This window comes from Mirounga leonina, unplaced genomic scaffold, assembly GCF_011800145.1.
Source record: "Mirounga leonina isolate KUSES-001 unplaced genomic scaffold, KU_Mleo_1.0 Mir_151, whole genome shotgun sequence".
Lineage (NCBI taxonomy): Eukaryota > Metazoa > Chordata > Mammalia > Carnivora > Phocidae > Mirounga > Mirounga leonina.
In genome coordinates this window covers 53,019,173-53,039,613 of record NW_023270377.1, presented here as the reverse complement: position 1 = coordinate 53,039,613, position 20,441 = coordinate 53,019,173, and the positions used below count along the sequence as shown (strand labels likewise).

Below are 20,441 nucleotides of genomic sequence, written 5' to 3'. Positions count from 1 at the left end.
CATAGGGATCATCTAGGGAAATGCCATAGGGGGCTGTCTAATACTTACTCTCCACGAAAAGTTTCGCTTTGCATTCCAGTTGCCCCACCACAGCTGTATATTCCCCAGCATCCGAGGGGGAAATGTGTTGCAGCATCAGTTTGTGGACCTTTCTTTCTGAGACCAGTCTGTGCTTGTCACTTGGCTTAATCTCCACATTCTTGTGGAACCATTTTACTGGAACGGTGTCATGGGAAACACTAACTTCAAAGGCAACGGTGGCATTTTCCAAGGCGGTCACATCTTTTGGCTTTTTAATGATCTTGACAGCTAACAAGGAAAGTTGAAGCAATTCAATGATATGGTTAACTTAGTGGTAACCATACATTGGCTACTTGTAAAATGTTTCTAAATCAACTTACTCTCAACATGCAGTCTGGCGCTGGCTCCTAGCTTTCCAAGCCTGAAGCCATATACAGATTCATCCACCACAGCACAGTTTTTAATCCTCAGAGTGTAAACTGTTCCTTTGACTGAGATGTCGTACTTGTCACTGGAGCGCAGCACAACCCCATTTTTGATCCACTGGACGCCTTTTACATTAGGGTGAGTAAGCTCAACAGTGAAAACAGCATCCTGCGTCTCTGTGACTGTGAGGTTCTTCAGAGTCTTCTTAATTTTGACAGCTGAAGACAGATTTATGATTGGTTTAGGAAATAAAAATGGTATCATTAAGTAAAAGAAGTCCTGGAATAAGATCATTACCTGGTCATCTTGCAAAAGAATGGTTATCAAAAATGTTGCAGTTATGCAGCACCTCTATTTTAAAAGACACCTTGAGATTATTTAGGAAAACCTGGGATCCAGTTTGAAATGTACACTGCACCATGACTTTTTTGCCTTTGTGGTATGTGGCTCAGAAAGTTTAGAGAGTATATAATGATTTTGTGAAATCAAGATTTATGGCATCCAGAATGGTTATACCATTGACTTTTAAACTGATAACTAGCAAGAATGTAATATGATGTGAAAAGGATAAACGTGTTATTATATCACTAACCTTCAACTTTGAGTTTGGCAGATGTTTTAGAGGTGGCCACCTTGTATGTGTATTCTCCAATGTCATCTAATTTGGTGGCAGTGATGATAAGTCTCCTTTTGTGGCCATCAGATTCACTCCTGATGTTGTTACTCAGTGGTAGGTGTTTGCCATCCTTCAGCCATTTGCCTTCGGAATCTGGGTTGGCAACTTCACATTCAAACACAGCTTCCTGCGATTCAGCCACAGTCTGATCGGTGAGTGGCTTGGAGATGGCCCCCCCTTTGGAACAAGAGAAGTATAAGTGTGAGTCCTTTAAAAAATAATTATACAAAAAAGAATTCTTAGAACAATTAAATACAAAATACCAAGTTTTAAAATATGATTTTGAATATCACGAAATGTCTAATACAATTATCTTTACCCATATTGAGAATATATTGCAGAAATCCCTATTCTAGTATGAATGACTGATAACCAGGAAAAATACTGGAACCAGGAAGGTTTTGCAAAGGGAAAGCAACTGTTAATATAGAATTTTGAGAACAATACCACCTGGATGGCCTCTAACTCAATTTCTCCTTCAAAAGTATTCTACTTAAATTTTCTAAGGATTGTTTGCTGCAAATATGTTTAATATTTGATTGGGAAAAGATGTGCTAAGCAAAATGTTCAGCCATCAATATTTCTATAAGATTAGAGATTCTTATATGCTAAAAATCACTATTTTTCTTAAAAAATATTTATTTATTTATTTATTTATTTATTTGAGAGAGACGAGAGAGAGAGAGAGCGCGCGTGCACATGAGCCAGGGTAGAGGCAGAGGGAGAGGGAAAGAAATCCTTAAGCAGACTCCTCCCTTAGCCCGGGGCCTGATACAGGGCTTGATCCCAGGACCCTGAGATCATGACCTGAGCTAAAATCAAGAGTCGGCTGCTTGACTGAGCCAACCAGGCACCCCAAAAATCACTGTTTTGACATATGTCATCTCTTTTATGAAGCTTCCCCCTATTGCTTCCATGGCCCTTATCCACTGGCAGAAAAAATTACTCCTTCAGCAAGTTAGTTGCTAATGTATCTGTCCCTCTCTAAATGGTGAATTCCTCAAGAAAAAAATATTATGCCTTATTCCTTTTTGTGTCCTGTGTTTCTAGCAGTGTCTTGTCTATGGTAGGTCCTTAAAAAATGCTGAGTGGAATCACATAATGGCTCATAGCTTTTCCTTGTTTGCACACATTGAAAAACATGCAATTTATATTAGACATGTCAAAGTGCAGGGTCTAAAATTTTGTTTCAGAAGTTTTTTCCATGGTCGAATATCTGAGGAAATATTATAATGTAATAAAGTATAAGCCATGAAACTTTCACATAAAGTGGTGGGACACACAATTCCCACATGGACTTTACAATTTAATCCCAATGTCATATCTCAACTCCTCAATAATTAAATTATAATGAACCAAACAAATTAATGATGACTTCTAGTTTTTTCTTGATAGTTGATTTATGCTTTTGGTTTTTCATTTTGAAGCAAGGATTTTCTGCTGAATGAGAATGGTCTACTTCATGTCTTAAGAAAGAGGTACACAGATACACTGACTTACAATTTAAAATATTCATTGGGTTCATAAAACAAATATGAAGGGAACAAAGGAAACAAAAGTTAAAGAAACAAGAGTGATTAAAAAAAGAAATACACCTTTAGAGTAGGAAAGTTTAAATAAAGCTCAGTTCAACAAATGTTTATTGATCATCTATCATGTGCAATATGTTGGAGAACACTGATGAGAAAGAAGCAATTCTAGATTTGGGGAGCTTATACTGTGGTGTGAGAAGAAGAAATGGGCAATAATACAAGTATGTGATAAGGGCCTTGGAAGAGACACACATAAATAATCCTGAGGTTGGAGGAGTAAGATCTTACACAGATGGGAAGATTAAGGAAGGCTTCACAAGAAGATGGCATTTGAGGTAAGTCTGCCTAGGAGAACATGGTGGGGACAGTGTTGAGGGAACTACCGGCTTCAAGAACAGCATATGCAGAGGCACATAAGTGAAAACTGATGAGAATTTGGAAGGAAATGGGCCACAATTTCTTAAATTAAAACAACTGCCCCACATAAGAACTTATATTAAATGATAAATGTACCAACCCGCCACAGTAAGTTTTCCAGATGTCATATTTTCTCCGGCAAAAAATGTGTATTCTCCTTCATCATCTTTCATCATATTTAGAACTGTCAACTTATATATTTTTCCATGAGCTTCAATTTTATATTTAGAACTGGGTTTGATTTCCTTGTCCTTAAAATTCCACAAAACATCAATTCCTGAGTGGGACAGCTCAACTTCTAAGACCACATTTTGGGTTTCTGTACAGGTAAGGTCACGAAGACCTCTGATAATTTTAATTTCTGGGGAAAAAAAATAATCACTTGGTTAATATTACACTGGGAAAATAGAAGGCTTAAGACACTGATAAGTGAAACGGAAGAATCCTTACTTTCCACAGAGAGATCACAGCTGGTTTCAACCCTGCCAACCATCAACTTGTAAGGTCCCTCATCTGAAGCGTGGGTCCGGTTAATCACTAGTCGTTGCTTCGTGCCTTTGACAATGGCTTGTACGCGATCATCAGGCTTGATTTGTTCATCATTTAAGTACCATTTAACAGAAGTCACATCAGGGACTGAGACCTTACATTCGAGCACAGCCTTGGTACCCTCAAGGACATTAACATCCTTCAGAGGAGTTATTACATCAACACCTGCAAAACCACACACACGCAATTAAAGATTTATGAATGTGAATTTTGTTTTAAATGCCTGCTTATTAAAGTTCCTTACCTCACTTAACAATGTACACATAAAAACATGTAAGTTGCACTCACTGTAGACAGAGACATGTCCACTGGTTGACAGTCCAAGGGACGGAATGGTGAAGGAGTAATTTCCAGCATCCTCCTTAGTCATGTCTTCAATGAGCAGCATATGGGACTGTTTGTCTATCACAATGTGAACTCTGTCACTGGGCTGCACTTCTTGGCCATCTTTCATCCAGACACCTTCCACATTCTCCAAGGAGACCTTCACTTCAAGCTGGACAATGTCACCTTCACAGACTTTTTGATCACTAAGTCCTTGTAGGATAGCAATGGGGCGGGCTGTGAAATATGGGGAGAAAAAAGAATGCTATGATCATTTCTTTATCACTAAGCCATGATGATATTCAATGCAGGCCAAAAGGAACAGGCAGACTTACGTTTCATCTTTAGTTTACAGGTTGTCTTTTTCCCATCGACAACAAAGCTGTATTCTCCCTGGTCCTCTTTGGTCACATCCTTAACTGTGAGGTTCTGACGTCCACGGCGAGATGTAATTGTATATTTTCCATTGGATTTTAGCTCCACACCATTATGATACCATTTGCCTTCTATATTTTCTGGGGATATAATGCACTCTAACTCTCCTGAAAATGATTCTGGAACTTGTATGTCCTGAAGTTCTTTCACAAATTCAACAACTGCACCTGAGGCATAAGATAAAAAGAAGTTAATTTCTCTCGAGAGTTACATATCTAGACCTAGGGTAGAAAAAGTTCCTTGTAAATCTCTTAAGTCCCCCATGCTATCAGGAATATTCTTAATATCTACCTGCCGATGGACTGAGAAATACATTTTTAATAAGAGCTTACTTGGATATTTAAATTATTTATTTATTTTAAAGATTTTATTCAATTATTTGAGAGAAAGAGAGAGAGGGCATGAGTGGGGGGTAAGGGGCAAAGGGAGAGGGAGAAACAGGCTCGCCATTGAGCAGGGAGCCTGATGCGGGCTTGACCCTAGGACCCTGGGATCCTGACCTGAGCCGAAGGCAGACGCTTAACCGACTGAGCCACCCAGGTGCCCCTAAATTATTTTTTAAAGCACAGAATTTTATTTCAATATAAAATTTTAAAAACATCAAAATAACCTTGACTTTTAAAAATCCAAATTGTCAATATTCTTAATTACTGGTATAAATTCAGCAACCTTGCTCTGGAGCTTATATCCAATTCCTAAATAATTCCTCTTATGAAAGGAAACCTGCAAAACTAATTTTATCATATACTAAGGGTGACTCTAGAACTTAAATAGTGAAATTATTATTTACTACCTTCAACAATAAGTTGCGCTGTTGTTTTTACATTTTCATCTTCCACGAGTACACAGCTGTAGTCTTCAGCATCGGATGTGTCAATTGTCAGGATAGAGAGGAAGTGAACCTTTCTGTCAGAGTGCATCCTATATTTATCTCCCGAATGAACCTCCACACCATCTTTATACCACTTCACTTTGACAAATGGCTCTGAAGTTTCACATTCGAAGGTTGCCATGGTGTCTTTTTCCTTAGCAACAACATCTTGTAATTCCTGTGTGAAAATGATCAATTGCTTGGCTACAAGGAAAGGGGGTGGGGGGAGAAAAAGACATTATATTAAATTAAATTCACAATTTGAATAACGGGAAAAGAAAATAAAAAGAAATACACTAATGGATATTCACAGATAAACAGAGACAGATCCATCAAACCAAAGTCATTCAAATTACCTTGGACAAGTAAGAATGCATGGCTTGAGGTTTCCCCAGCTATGTTGATGGCTTTCACCATGATGCTGGCAGAGTCCTCGGGAGTCACATCTCTTATGACCAGTTCACAAACATTGTCTTCAGGCCAATACCAGTAAATTCGGTCAGAGCGTTCGATCTTTACACCATTTTTGTACCATTCACATTCAGGATCTGGCTTTCCCACTACTCTGACCCGGAAGTGTGCATCAGATCCTTGGCCCACTGTTTGGCTTTGGATTCTTTCAAAGATTTTAGGAGCCTCCATACTAGGGCTCAGTTCAATTTTATCAGGTTTAAACGTTGGAATAGTGATCTTGCCTTCTTCAGCAAGGGCTTTCTTCTCCTCTTCAGTTAATTCTTTGGTCCAGTGGAGTAGCTCATCTTTTGTCTTCCTCAGGAGCTCTTCATAGGATTCATCTTTCTTACGAGACTTGAGCTCCACAGCAGTAATGGCTTCGTAATATCCCTCCTCAGTTCTGCGCTTGAATTTACTGCGCAGCTCTTCGGACTCTTCAGATACTTTTTCATGGGTAATTCTTTCAGCCCTTTTCAACTTCACAACTTCCTTGGCTTCAGTGGTATCAACAGGTCTATCTACTTTTTGCACTTCAAACTGAAGTCTTCCAGGTTCATGTATGTGAAACTCAGGCTTTGGTTCAGGGGCTCGCCTGAGAACAGACCTAAAATCTTCCCTCTGTTGGATCTCAAGTTTCACTTTATGCTCTATCACACCTTCGGGATTTTCTGCAGTGACCTTGACTTCCCCTGTATCATATGATTTGCAGTCCACAATGTCCAAATAATGAATGCCATCATAGCGAACTCTGAACCTTTTGCTTTTGCGGATCAGCTGTCCATTGAGGTACCAGTTGACTTTGGGTTGAGGGTAACCTGTCACTCGGCAACGGAATCTAGCAGTCTCCCCTTCAAGTACTCTTACTGGCTCTGGGTACAAGACAATGTCTGGCTTTTGCTTCTCTTTTTGATCTGTTGTTACACCTGTGAGTGCACCTTCGTGAGCCATCCTCTCTAATTCTTCAATTCTCTGTAAGCCTTTCCTCCCCTCAGGCAACTGAGATTCTTCCACAAGACTTTTTTCATCTTTAACAATAAGCGTGGCAGATGTGTGATCTGTTCCATATTTGTTAGTAGCTCTGCAAGTAATGATACCACTGTCTCTGGAATATGCAACACCATAATCAAGGCTGCAATACCCAAACTCATTGATCATACGGAGCCTGTTGGCTGCTTCAAGTGGCTTTCCATCATGGAGCCATTCCACCACCATCGTTGGGTCACCAATTGGTGTTAGCCTACACTCAAAGTGGGCAGGCCCAAAGCGCTTGAGTCTTAAGGAAGTGAGTTTTTTCTTGAAAAATGGTTTCTGTTGTTTCTCTTTATCATAGAGATCACCCTCTTCCCACTGCTCTTGACCGTATCGCAGATGGAGGGGCTCCAGTTCTGGGGCTGCAATCTCCTTTGCTCTATACGTCCCTCGTGGGATGATTAATTTTCTCTCTGGTTCAGGCTCTGCAAACTCAACTTCAACATTCACTTTGCACCTTGTAGTGTCTCGGCCAGCCTTATTAATAGCAGTTGCAGTATACCAGGCAGAATCCTGGCTGACAGTGGAATCAATTTTAAGGGCAGCTTCTCCCTTGGTTCCTTCAATTCTATAAAAAGTGAAAAAAAAAATCAATACAGAAGTAGTTATTGCTTCCTTGGTTATTGGATTTGTGTAATGAGCCTGGTTTTACTATTTTCAAGCAAACTTACCTGATTTTTGGATATTTATGAGGTACAATGATGTCACTGTTTTTCAGCCATACGATATCAGGGTTAGGATTACCCGTAGCTCTGACTTTCATTTCAAGTCGAGAACCTTCCTTTATATTGACATTTCTTAGTTTTTCTACGAACACTGGTTTTACCTGATGTTCCACAGCTGGAAGAGAAAGGTCATGATTTAGAGTGAGTAGGACTGAAATACCTGTCTATAGCCCAAATGATAAGGTAGTTTCTTTTTTAAGAGCAAATACCTTCCACAGTTAAAATCACTGAAATCGAAGATTTGCCTGCCCTGTTTTGGGCTACGACAGTCCATTCCCCAGAATCACTGGGCATTGCAGGGACAATAATCAGTGATTGGGTACCATCCTCTTTAACGACTACTTTATGGGTATAATCATTGACAATTTGCTGGCCTGTAAAAAATTAAGTAAAAAGGAAATCATACATTAAAAATAAGTGTTTTTAAAGTGTTGTACACACATATAAACTTAATTTTGTGTTTAATGACTTGTAAGTAAAAACTTATCATACTTACCATCATGAAACCAGAAGGTCTCTGGCATAGGTCTACCAACGACCTTTAAGTCAAACCTGGCCGTTTGCCCTTCCAAACATTTGAAAGAAGCAGGCTTTAACACAAAGACTGGCTTATACAGTCTCTCAAGTTGTGACTCATCTGTTTCCTCCAGCCTACGTCCAGGGGACATCCGTGCAGGGGATATCCGTGCAGGGGACATCCGTGCAGGGGACATCCGTGCAGGAGACATGCGTATAGGAGATCTACTCACTGAACGTGGAGAGACAGATCTGAAAAACAAATGCAAAACAGAATATTTTCATGAGGCACAGAGAAAACACAGCAAAATGAACAAATCTCTTTCTTAATGTCATTTTAGAATTGACTTCATGTACATATTAGAAGGCACTTCAGAATCACCAGGATCCAAAACAGAATATATTATTATTGCCCCCAAATCAATGTGTTTCATATAGCCTCAATTCCAGTCAGTAGTTCTTCAACATAGCCAGGTACCCAGACTTAAAAATCTTGGAACAATTTTTACTAGTCTTTCCCTCACCACCTGCATTTAATTAGTCACCAATCCTTTTGATTCAACTGCGAAAACATCTCAATAAATATTGGTTGGTTAAATAAACCAATGAACACATTTATAGAAAAAGAGAAATACAATTTTTTATCCAAGAGAAGGGAAAACATAGAAATTATATTTGAAAAAAAAAACAAAAAACAAAAAAAACCCAAAATCCTATGTACACACTGCAGCCCGACTGGCTTGGGTTGGATTTCGAGTGCTGGCACCACCACCTAGCAGGCGGGTGAACGAAGACAATTTTCATAGGCCCATAGAGACCAAGTGCTCCCACTTCCAAAGTAGTAATAATAATACCTACGTTGCAGGGTTGTTGTATAAAGTAGGGATGACATGTAAAATGAGGTGTGAAGGAAATCTTAATAGTTTTCATTACATTAGTTTAGCACTGGCAAAATAAATAGCATGCTACACTAATGAAAAGGCTGTGCTCACCTTACACGGGGGCAAGAAATAAAAATGCTTGGCAATCATCTGTATTTCTTATGGCAAGTTTCCGTGCTTTCTCAGCCTTCATTTTTTTTGGTCCCCCACACAATAGCAATTTGCTACTGGGATATTTGGTGTTTTAATTTAAATCTTAACCCAAGTTATTCCGAGTCTTACCTGATTCTGCTCACTGGTTCTGGTGTGGGTATGTAAGTCGGAGCACCAAGAGGCGCAGCAGGCTCTACATACAATTTCCCTGAGCAAATTGCATTTCCTTTAATATTGCTGGCAAATGCAGTATAGATGCCTTCATCTTCTGGAAGAACAACAGGTATGCGCAGACTAGCTCTGCCATCTTGCAGAAAGTCCATTTGGTATCTCTCTCCATGCTTGATGCGCCTGCCATCTTTGTACCATGCAATCTGCAAGCAATACCATGCATATTTGAAAAAAAATTTAGATAAAATAGTTTTTGTAATGATTTGTATCTTTATTGTAGCGTGCAGACATGATGTTTTTATTTTACCTTGGGTAGTGGATATCCAGACATCTTGCAATGGAAAGTAACACCCATCCCCTCAAGAATTCTATAGTTCTTGATTCTTAAGTCAAATCCTGCTTCAATAGCTTCAGATTCAGAAATGTCAACTGCCATCTTTTCTTCTCCATCTTCTTCAAGAAGTTCTTCTAATGTAGTCTTTATTATTCTGTATTCAATTTCTTTGATAAGCCTCTCTTCAAAGGAAGAAATATGGAATTCCTATATAGTAAAAAAAATGACAGTTTGTTAAAAAATGTACATCCTGACTGACAGAAATAATCTTTAAGAGTATTAGCTTCAGAGATAAGGATTGATTAAAGTTTTTGACTGGGGAAAAATCTAGAAGGCTTTTTGTTTTTGTTGAGAACTAGATGAGTCACTGTTTTGTTTTTTAATCTGCATTAACATCCTCTTTATCAGTTCATGCTGTGGCATCTTGGGTCAATAATAGTCTAAGGGCACAGGTTATATTTGGGTTGTTCATCCTGCAGATGACAGGATTTGGGCAGTAGTGCACTTGGTTGTCCTAATATTTGTCTCTTCATACATATATGGAATCCTTATTTCTAAAGTCACGTTGTGCAACATGTCATGAAGATTAAGGAAACTCGTCGGCAGCGAATCTAGACCCACTACTCATAGTCTAACCCTGACCCCATCCCTGGAAAATGAAAATATCAAACAAAGAGGGACACTGGGTGTTAAGTACAATTTATGAAATGATTTACTTGGTCATTGTTATTCTACTCACCTGATCTTCTACAAAAGTTCTGACCATTACAGTATCTTTGGCCATTTTTTTCCTAATTAAAGCCTGTTCTTTTTCATACTCTTTTTCATAATCAGAGTATAAAAATCCAGGTGCTATTTCTCCAACTTTAGGTTCCTGCACAAAGGCAGTCATTTGTGTTTGGTAAAGCATTTCTTGCTGGGACTTCATCAGTGACTCATACTCAGCTAGAAGTTAAGAACACAAGTTATTTTTTTTAAGTTTTTATTTAAATTCCAGTTAGTTAATATACAGCATAATATTAGTTTCAAGTGTACAAAAGAGTGATTCAATGCTTGCGTATATCACCCAGTGCTCATCACAAGTGCCCTCCTTAATCCCCATCACCTATTTCATCCATCCCTCCCGCCCACCTCCCTTCTGGTAACTTTCAGTTGTTTTCTATGATTAAGAGTCTCTTTTTTGGGTCATCTCTTCTCCCTCTCTTTTTTTCCCCTTTGCTTGTTTGTTTTAGGAACATAAGTTAATTTTAATGTTCTTACGAAAAAGTGTTCATGCCACTTCATTCAGGCAAGCCCTACGCTAGGGAAAATTGATAACCAAAAGCTGGATTTTCCAAATTTTACTATCAAAGTGCTCAATCTATATTAGATTGAATTCCAAAACCAAATTTTCATTAACAAGTCAAAGTAGCTGCTACTATTGTAGAAAGAACTTTATATTAGTGGTCAGTTCTTCAGGATCTATCCTAGTGCTCTTCCTAATTTACTGTGTGGTTTTTGGCAATTCATTTATCTTCCTGGGTCTTGAGTGTTTTATCTGCTAAATGAGGATAATATCCTAACTTTCTCTAAGGGGTGTTGTGCAGATCAAATGAGACAGAACATGGGCTGTCCACTGTAATGTGAACAATTAAGCAAAAGTAAATGTGACCCACAGATACATTTTGTTTGGCCTGAATGCCATTATACTTTTTGTCAAATTACTTTGAATACTGAAAATCTTGATTTCCAGGTTTTCTTTCTTTTTTTTAAAAAAAAAAGATTTATTTATTTTTTGGGGGAAGGGAGACAGCACATGCATGTGTGTGCAAGCAGGGGGAGGGGCAGAGGGAGAGGGAGAGAACCTCAAGCACACTCCCCGTTGAGCGTGAAGCCTGATTCGGGGCTTGATCTCATGACCCTGAGATTGTGACCTAAGCTGAAACCAAGAGTTAGATGCTCAACCAACTGAGCCACCCAGGTGCCCCTCCAGGTTTTCTTTAAAACATCAGAAACTCTAGGAACATTGAGCCTGACAGGCGTGTGCATGGTAACTGGGGAGCTACTGTACCCTTAAGGCAGGGCACAGGCTCTCCAGTTTGCCACTGTCTTCACAGCACTCGCTAGTATTATCTGCCTGGGTCTGGAAGGCAACTGGATTTGGAATCCCTACAGCTTCAAAATATGCCTCGAAATGAATGCACCAAAGAGAAACTAGTACTAGAACCTTGAAGTTTAGCACCAGTATGGCTTTTGAGGCCCTGCGGTCCAAAACATTTCCTATACCGCTGAGGCCAAGAGAGGGTTCCGATAGAGACAGCCAGTATCAGAATTGGGATGTTTTTACAGGCCTGACAAACACACAGTACTGCTACTTCCCTGCATTTCCCTTCCTATCACGCACATAGAAACTACTCAGAGCTGCATTTACCTTCTTCAAGCAGGGAGGCAGATGCAGAAGTCTCGCCATGCTTATTCCGAATAACAATAGTGTATTCTCCGGCATCATCAGCAAAAGTCATCGAAATCACCAGTCTGCACTCCCCAGTTTGTTTGTTGTAACTCACTTTGTATCTTTATGGAAATGAAAACACATAAAAATCAGTCACAAATAAACGTATGTGAAGAAACTAACCCTCATGTGGATCTGTGGTATAAAATTCAATGATCTTAAACATGTGACTAAGCTCGGTGCAGAATATAAGAATGGCTGAAAATTGAGGAAAATGCATGGACATGAGTAATGAGGGTCAAACAACTTAAAATTTTCATTTTAAATAAGGTTCATATATTCTTTGAAATAAATAATAGACTATAATACTACTAGAATCAACCATATGGAAAGGGCTTTAGTGTTTTTTAGCAAATGATGAGGTCATTTGAACACTTAGGTATTTCCCTTTGTTAATTATTTTCCTCTTTGTTTCATGTGAAGATCAAATGAATAATCAAAATAATAAATTCCTTTAAATATTTCAATATTAAGCCTCTGGTATATTTTTTCTTACTACGATATAAGAACTACATTTTTTGATTTTTTGTAAGTTCCAGAAAATTCAAAGCTAAATTTTATATTCATTTACAGCCAATTCATTAGCATAGATGCTCATGTGTAATTAAGTTTCTTCTTCATCACATGACCTTATTCTTTTATCTTTTAGTGACTTATTACACATTTTTATTGAACACTGTCTTAGACACTTTCTAGAAGAATATATGTGTGTAAAAATTCACATTTTCTCTATTTCACTAGCACTATCCATGAGTCAAACTAGAATACAGAAGAAATATATCTTTATCCACTTTTGTCACATAGCTTTGTTTCTCAGTAAGACTTGTGCAAAAATGTAAAAATACCTCAAAATATACTCTGAAGTTTCCATAATGAAAGAGCCTACATCGGGGGATGGTGGGGCAAGCCTAGTTCTCTGTGGGCTTCATATACATATCATACAAATCACAGAGAACTCTATCCGTCAGCCATCAAAATACCTGTATCCCGTGGTAAGAGGAACACCAGATTTTTTCCAGTAGATGTGGGGCTTTGGATTGCCGCCAACCTGACATTCAAACACAATGCTCCCCCCTTCCACCAGTTTCTGGACCACCGGTTTTGTAATGAAGAAAGGGGCGGCAGGTTCTCCGGGCCCTGCTTGCTCCTCTGTGATGCTAGTATCCGTCATCACCACATCTCTGGACTCTACAAAGCTGGAAAGAGAATTCCCTTCATATTAGCTTCTGCGGTTGCAATTTGCCACTACCAAAGGGACCGAAAAAAATCAAAACTGTTCTAGAATGTTTTACCGTTTCTCTTCTGTGGTCAATTTCTCAGTCACGGTTGTTTCCTTTTCAAACTCTTCTGATGCTAGAAGACAGAAGTTTCTCATTTAAGTCTCTCATTGAGTCCGTTTTGTTAGTGACCTCTGCCTAGCGTGACAGCCTAGTTGACCCCCTAAGGGGCCCCCAGTTCCCAAAGGGGCCACCAACATGAGGCATGCAGAAACCTTGCTGAGGAAAGGGTCGGCTGAGGACAATGGTGCCAACGGAAGGTGGTGGGGGTGTGGTCACCAACCTTGCACAGCTAGATAGCAGGATGTGCTGACCGTCCCAGCCTCGTTTACGGCACTGCAGGTAAATCGCCCGCTGTCTTCCGCAAAGGCTTCACGAATCATAAGGCGGGCAATTCCACTCTGGAAGGTTATCTGGAAATCAATGGAACTTTCTATTTGGTAGTCTTCTCTGTACCATGTCACTTTTGGGGATGGGTATCCAGAGATGTGGCACTCCAAGGTGACGGATTCACCTTCTATAACAGTCACGTTTTTTAAGCCCTGAAGAGAGAAGAAAAAGGAAACACTGATAAGGTGTGCATAGTCATTAATCATCTCTATGAGTTATGACAAGCAGAGGGGTTTGAACTTGCACATTCTCATGGCCATAAAATTTTTTTTTTTTTTTAAGGTAAAAGACTCTAGAAATATTAGTAAAGAGACTCCCTTGGAAATTGAATACTCCTAACTTGGAATAAATGTCAGGTGTTTCCAAGTTCGTAAGGCAGAACTGTATTAACACCATATTATGGGGCAACTCTGTACCCTCTGTTATTCTCACACATTTAAACCCTAACAGAACTGGAAGGCTCAGCAGCAAAGCCTGCCACTTCAACAAAGCTTTTCCCACTACTCCCAATCAGAAGTACTCTATCTTTCCTCTGCTGAGGGGCTTTTCACCTTCTACATTATGCTTGTCACCTTTTGTATGTATGCTTTTCTCTGATACAAGGGCTAAGATATCAAAGAAGGCTGGATTGGTCTTTATATCTCCGTAAGTCTCCTAATAAAGCCTTACACATCATAGAAACCCATTAAGCCTGTTGACTACGTGATTGACAGTTGCCACACGGAATTCCCCTTTTTCTTGCCATATAGTGTATTGTCTTAAAATTAGCATTTGTGAACTCACTAAGGTCGTTTTGAGAAGCTGACCTTTGCATATATTAAAATTATCTGACCAGCTACGCATCAACTTCGTTACTCACCGAGACCAAGGTTGGTGGAGTAACCGGGATTTCAACGGGTGCAGGTACCCTTGCCGTTTCTGTCACCTACAAATTTTACAAAGGACGTTACAAAATGCCCATGGAATAGGGGGCAAACTCATCAACTCTTAGCACATGCAAAACTACAAAATTAATTTGAGGAAAAGGAGCTCTGATGCACACCAGACTCAAAAGAATTAAGTTTGAAAGGCAGGACGCCTGGCTGAGTACTCCGGTGGCACAAACTGGCCGTGCGCCTGGCCCTGCTCGATAGGAGTGGCTCAAGAAACAGCGTGCGATCCAGGGACTGACCTTGGTTTCATGCTCGTGTAGGACTTTGAAGCTTTCTTCACGGACTGTGCCACCAGTGATGCTCACCCCTACCTCCTTCTTCACTTCAATGCCTGCTTGACTCTTGTAAGTGTCTGGCGTGTCGGTGAAGGGGAACTGAGGTGAGGGGGTGGGTTCTGCTCTCACTCTAGCCTCAGCAGGCTTCACAGTGGGTGCCTTCACCGACTTGGTGATCTTCTGAGCAGAAGACGTGGCTGACAATTCTTTCTGTAATGTGGCGATAGCGCTACCAGCTATCGATGCCTAAAGAGAAACGGAGCAATCTGGGTCATGATTCAGAAGCACACCACCACCGTCACTCATTCAGCGGGGGGTCTGAGTCTATGTTCTGTATGGTCTGTTTTTTAATGCTCTTGTTATCACTCTAATGATTAACGAAAAGTCAGTTAGAGATACGCCACTTACAAAACTCATCGGCATTCCTGCCAGTCTGTAAAATACATTTGAAAATATCTTTCTTAAAGAGTTGTATTTAGAGCTCCTTATTTTCTGCTCTTGTCATAAAGGGATGGAGGGTCTTCTAAAGCTCAGTCATGAATTTTCACTTAACCATCCTAAAAATACTACAGCAGGAAATTCAAAATCAGGGAATTATTAAAATATTTGGTAAATTCCTAAGAACTACTTTAAAATAGCATTGTAAAGTTTCAGCCTCAAATCTGGGTGGAAGGTGAAAATGAAGACATTCAGAAAAATATTTTGAAGGCTTTCTCACTCTTTTTATTCTGTCACTGTCTATGGTCTTTTGATTTCAATAGTAATTTGAGGCTATTCCAAATATAGGTATTAAGTGTGCTTTACAATTCTTTGGAGGCACTCGAGATTTGCATTCCACATCTTAGGTGTGTATAAGAACAAGAACAGTGACTGGTATGAAGGGTTGCTACGTGCCGCCAACTTGCTAATGTTTTTATATGTACTAACTTGCCCCTGATGTTGGAGCTAGGACACAAATCCAAGGCTGTGTGATTCCACCATCCAACCCAACTACCACACATACTACCTCTCTGCATCTTGTTATACTGAGTATAGGAACGTATGATTTTTCAATATCTGACTTTATTATTGATATACATTCATAGTCTGAAGTGTTTCATAGCATAAGGAAAACTAAACTGTGTGATAACCATCTTTTTACAAAATGTGAAACAGAGAGAAGCCTGTATGGATTTGTGTCCTCTCCGAGGCATACAATAACCCCCTCTGCTGCCCGATGCTTAGCCTGCTCAGCAAGTTTCGGACCCAGGCTTCAGGGGCTTCGGAGTCTACCATGACCGTAAACAGACATCACCACACTGACCTACACCAAAGACCCTGTGTACGTCATGCATTAGGTACTTATCGCCTTCTAGCCAGACAATTCTTCATCATGCTCTGTAACTTCTTACCTCATATCCATGTTCTGTCTTAGGGACAGAAATTTTTGAAACAGTAAAGTGAGGGCTTGCTGTGCGGGGGCGTTTATCCACATGGACTAATCTTTCAGTTGTTAGATCTGTAGTTTTCTTGATCTGCAATGAAATGAGACTCAGTGATACCATGATCCACCAGATGACCAGAGTAGTTAAGCTCGCTTTCCCATGGGTAGGGTGAAGATCCAGCAGGTACAGACCCACCTGTGATGAGATGTGCATTCCCATTTGATCAGTAGTTGTGATATGAGTCTCAGAAGGAGCCTGGATCACCCTAGGCTTGACTGCTTTAGGGACAACGTGGGGTTCCGAGGCTGGACGCTGGGGATGCTCAGCTACCTTTGTGGCGGAAACGTGCTCCTTATAGTCATACTCCATAGTGGTCTGCTGAGCATAGGATTCTTCAAGGGGCCTGGGCTCCCTGGGCTCTCGGACGCGGGCCTGGTCTACTGCAGCAACGACTGTTGCTACAGCTTCTGCCTTTTTCCCAACGTCCGCCTGGAGACAAAGTTTCCAGAATTATTATCAGTAACGTCAAACTCAAGCCGGGACAGCTCCTCCAAGGACAGTCACTGAGAACAGACAAATGCCTAAAGGTGTGATAGGTAGATGGTACCCATGTTATATGGCTCTGTTAATGCCTCCAGGAATGTGGCTCACAGATGCATTTAGGAACTTACTATCTCACTGATTATTATAATATAATGGAGAGCTAGTTAGATACATTCTATATATACCTGCTTAATTAGGCACACACGCACACCACATGGGACAACACAGTACCTCTATAAAACAGGAAGGAGATTTTGAGTTTTTCTAGGATTCTGCCTGAGGCAGTTAATTAACACTTGGGAAATCAGAACTCTGGGGCTGGTTATCTTCATTGATTATTTTTATTATTCTGTCAATCATTTAGTCTAATATTGCTGCAATGACAGCAATGATAAAAAATGCACTCGAACCCCTCCTGGACCCATCCAGAAAAATCAGCTGCTACAGAGTTGTACAGGTGCATGCAAATCTGAGATAATGTGAAAGCTCATGAAACAATAGTGAGCATATTAATTTTCTTATGATTCCCTAGGGATAAGAATTTTTAATCTATTAGAAAATATCTTTCTTGGGACGCCTGGGTGGCTCAGTCATTAAGCGTCTGGCTTCGGCTCAGGTCATGATCCCAGGGTCCTGGGATCGAGCCCCGCATCAGGCTCTCTGCTCCGCAGGAAGCCTGCTTTTCCCTCTCCCACTCCCCCTGCTTGTGTTCCCTCTCTTGCTGTGTCTCTGTCAAATAAATAAATAAAATCTTTAAAAAAAAAAAAGAAAATATCTTTCTTAAAAATGTGAATGAAGAGATTCTGACTAAAATGAAAGTGTTAATCATATTTGGATTCAAGAGAACCTTTCACAGTGAAGTTCAATTTACTTTCATTATTACTGGGAGGTAAAGCGAAGAAAAAAACAGAAATGTTGTTTTCTCATTTCCATGAATCTGATTAACATAAATGAAAACAGTCTGCAAAGGTGTTTCTTTTTTAAAGAAAGCAAACTAGCTGATGTGGCTTACAAATTACGAGTCTATGCAATACTGGGAAATAGCATGTCGGTGTCCATCAGTGCTCTTTAAAAATAATGCTGGAATATTTTATTAATGTCCAGTTTTCTTTTCTGCTGCTGTGAATGAAATCTAGATCACATCTGAAAGGTCTTCAAGGATGCTACCTATATATCTGTTAAAATTGTTCTCAGAATCATTTAAGATACAAATAAGGGCTTTTTTCTGAGATGACATTAGGCCTTTAGTGATCATGGGCTTCATTCAGTGCTTCTTTCCAGTAAGCCACAAACAATCTGATCTTCCGTGAAGGATTGCAAATGCCAATTTCACTTTACCATCGCATCATAGGAGAGACTGTAAAATATACGTGAGGCTTAGGTGACTTAAGTTTGTTCATCTGTTCTTCTTTTTTAAAATATATAGGCCATTAGTTGATTTGAATTTTACAGATATTTTAAAATGTTACCTATCTTTGACAGATAACACAAATATATATATTTAACATATATTATACATATTTAATGTAGGCCAAAGATTCAAATGAGATATGATGTAAATGCAATCATTCTACAAGCAAAGTAATATGTATTAAGTATACATACACTTTTAATATATATGTAAAGGCTGATACACCATTCTCTCTCTCTCTATATAAATGTTTATATATATGTGTGTGTGTGTGTATACTTAACATATATTACACTTTGCTTGCAGAGTGATTACATTATATCTCATTTGAATCTTTCAACCGCAGTCTGTGAGATAATCAGGTTTTATTTATTTTAACGAGAAAACTTAGGCTCAAAGAAATTATTTGCCAACTGACATGTACAAATATACGTTATTTAAAACTTATGCAAAGAAAAAGAATCTTAATTATGGGTAGGATATTTCAAATTGGAGAAGCATCTACGTATTTTTTCCTGAGTTATCATATATCGAGTTCATAGACATGCTGTTTGGTGGACAACCACAGGTGTGTCCTCTTTGCTGGTACCATTTTGCTTTCTTAGTGGACTCACATTTCTCATAGTTTTTGAACCTAGATCAACAGGAAGAAGAACTGGAGCAGGAGACCCCAATTCAGACCAGTCAAATGCTGAAAATTAATTTAGGAGATGCCAAGAAAAGTGTTATTTAATCTGGCTTTTCACAACGAGAAACGCTAACTGTTGCACCTGCAGAGCTGAATGGGGTCTGATCGTCCCTAATGCTTGGTGATCGCTTCAGCAATTACATGGAACACTAGAGCACAACGACTCAGGCGAGATGAAAAGTTATGGCTGCTGCTGATGAAATGGGATGAAGCAGTGCTTTCCGGCATCAGTTTTCATCTCCTCGCGGAAAAGATAGATCTTCTTGCTTAATAGCAAATCCTTCTCTAGTCCTTGGCAGTGTGGCTGGTTCAGTAGATTTTGCAGTGGTAACTACTACTTTGGGTATAGATATTTTCTCAGTTTCCATTCTTAGCTAATTTTTTAAAAAGATTTTATTTATTTATTTGACAGAGAGATAGAGAGAGCACAAGTAGGCAGAGAGGCAGGCAGAGGGAGAGGGAGAAGCAGACTCTCCACTGAGCAGGGAGCCCGACGTGGGGCTCGATCCCAGGACCCTGGGATCATGACCTGAGCTGAAAGCAGCCGCTTAACCGACTGAGCCACCCAGGCACCCCACTAATTTTTAACAACAAAAATAAGACAGTCAAATTGATGTGATTCAGGACAAACGAGCAATTTAAATATAATCACTGATGAAGTATGTTACATATTGGAATTGCTGTCACCAGTGAGATTTCTGAAAGGCTGATGTGCCTTCAATATCAGACTTGGGTAAAGGTTTAGAAAGTTGATCTTAAATCATGCCTTAGGGGAAAAAAACCAAAGATGTAGAGATAGAAAACAACATTGAGAAAAATACAGACAGGATTCAGCCATGACATTAAAGAAATTTAGTTGATAATTTCCAAATACTATATTGACAATAAGGAATAAAATTAGGTAAATAGCTTATTTGGAGTAAATGACAGTCATGGTAAGTTGGCTAATTCATGGAGATTTCATAACTACAAATAGATGCTACAAGTAAACTTCTTCATGGCTTATGTGTATTTTGGTTGAGTGATTCCTTCTCTAGATTTTAATACTGCATCTTGTTTAGCTTTAGCAGGAGTTAGTATGGTGGGCACTATAATTTTCTCATCTGGTATTTATATTTACAGAAAGAACAAAAGATAAACTTTCACTTGAAAAAATTATGGGTATCTTCCTGAAATAAGTCCATACTTTACAATGTAAGATACTGAATTTATGACCCCTCAAAACATACATCTTCATGACAGTAAGATTCATCATTTACTTGTACTTTTTTCTTTAATGTTCATGAAATATCTTAAAATCAACCTGCATGCAATTTCAGTCACCAACTTCCAGAGAACTTCTAGATGTTAATAATAAAAAATGGAAAATAATAGTGAAGAGATCAGTGGAGAGAGGAATATGTAGTAATATTAACAATGATAATTTGGTTTTTTAGTTTCCAATCATTTAATCATCTAAAAATAAATTAGGTTAATAGTGTCTCATACATAAGAAAT

At 39.2% G+C, this 20,441-nt stretch overlaps 1 protein-coding gene across 12 annotated transcripts in view; it reads right to left on the bottom strand.

Moving 5' to 3' along the window:
• Positions 1-20,441, bottom strand: part of TTN (titin) — a 269,823-nt gene that overhangs the window by 231,398 nt on the left and 17,984 nt on the right. For all 12 annotated transcript variants that reach the window (XM_035007648.1, XM_035007649.1, XM_035007637.1 and 9 more), the window contains 23 exons: positions 16,498-16,791; positions 16,270-16,392; positions 14,843-15,124; positions 14,531-14,596; positions 13,565-13,823; positions 13,297-13,357; positions 12,985-13,200; positions 11,924-12,066; positions 10,253-10,458; positions 9,487-9,720; positions 9,138-9,382; positions 7,955-8,226; positions 7,668-7,832; positions 7,405-7,573; positions 5,608-7,301; positions 5,174-5,455; positions 4,281-4,547; positions 3,910-4,182; positions 3,523-3,786; positions 3,173-3,433; positions 1,040-1,300; positions 402-665; positions 49-309 (listed from right to left, as the gene is read on the bottom strand). In XM_035007648.1, coding sequence (XP_034863539.1) covers positions 49-309; positions 402-665; positions 1,040-1,300; positions 3,173-3,433; positions 3,523-3,786; positions 3,910-4,182; positions 4,281-4,547; positions 5,174-5,455; positions 5,608-7,301; positions 7,405-7,573; positions 7,668-7,832; positions 7,955-8,226; positions 9,138-9,382; positions 9,487-9,720; positions 10,253-10,458; positions 11,924-12,066; positions 12,985-13,200; positions 13,297-13,357; positions 13,565-13,823; positions 14,531-14,596; positions 14,843-15,124; positions 16,270-16,392; positions 16,498-16,791 — 6,562 coding nt within the window. The remainder of the gene's footprint in view (positions 1-48; positions 310-401; positions 666-1,039; positions 1,301-3,172; positions 3,434-3,522; positions 3,787-3,909; positions 4,183-4,280; positions 4,548-5,173; positions 5,456-5,607; positions 7,302-7,404; positions 7,574-7,667; positions 7,833-7,954; positions 8,227-9,137; positions 9,383-9,486; positions 9,721-10,252; positions 10,459-11,923; positions 12,067-12,984; positions 13,201-13,296; positions 13,358-13,564; positions 13,824-14,530; positions 14,597-14,842; positions 15,125-16,269; positions 16,393-16,497; positions 16,792-20,441) is intronic.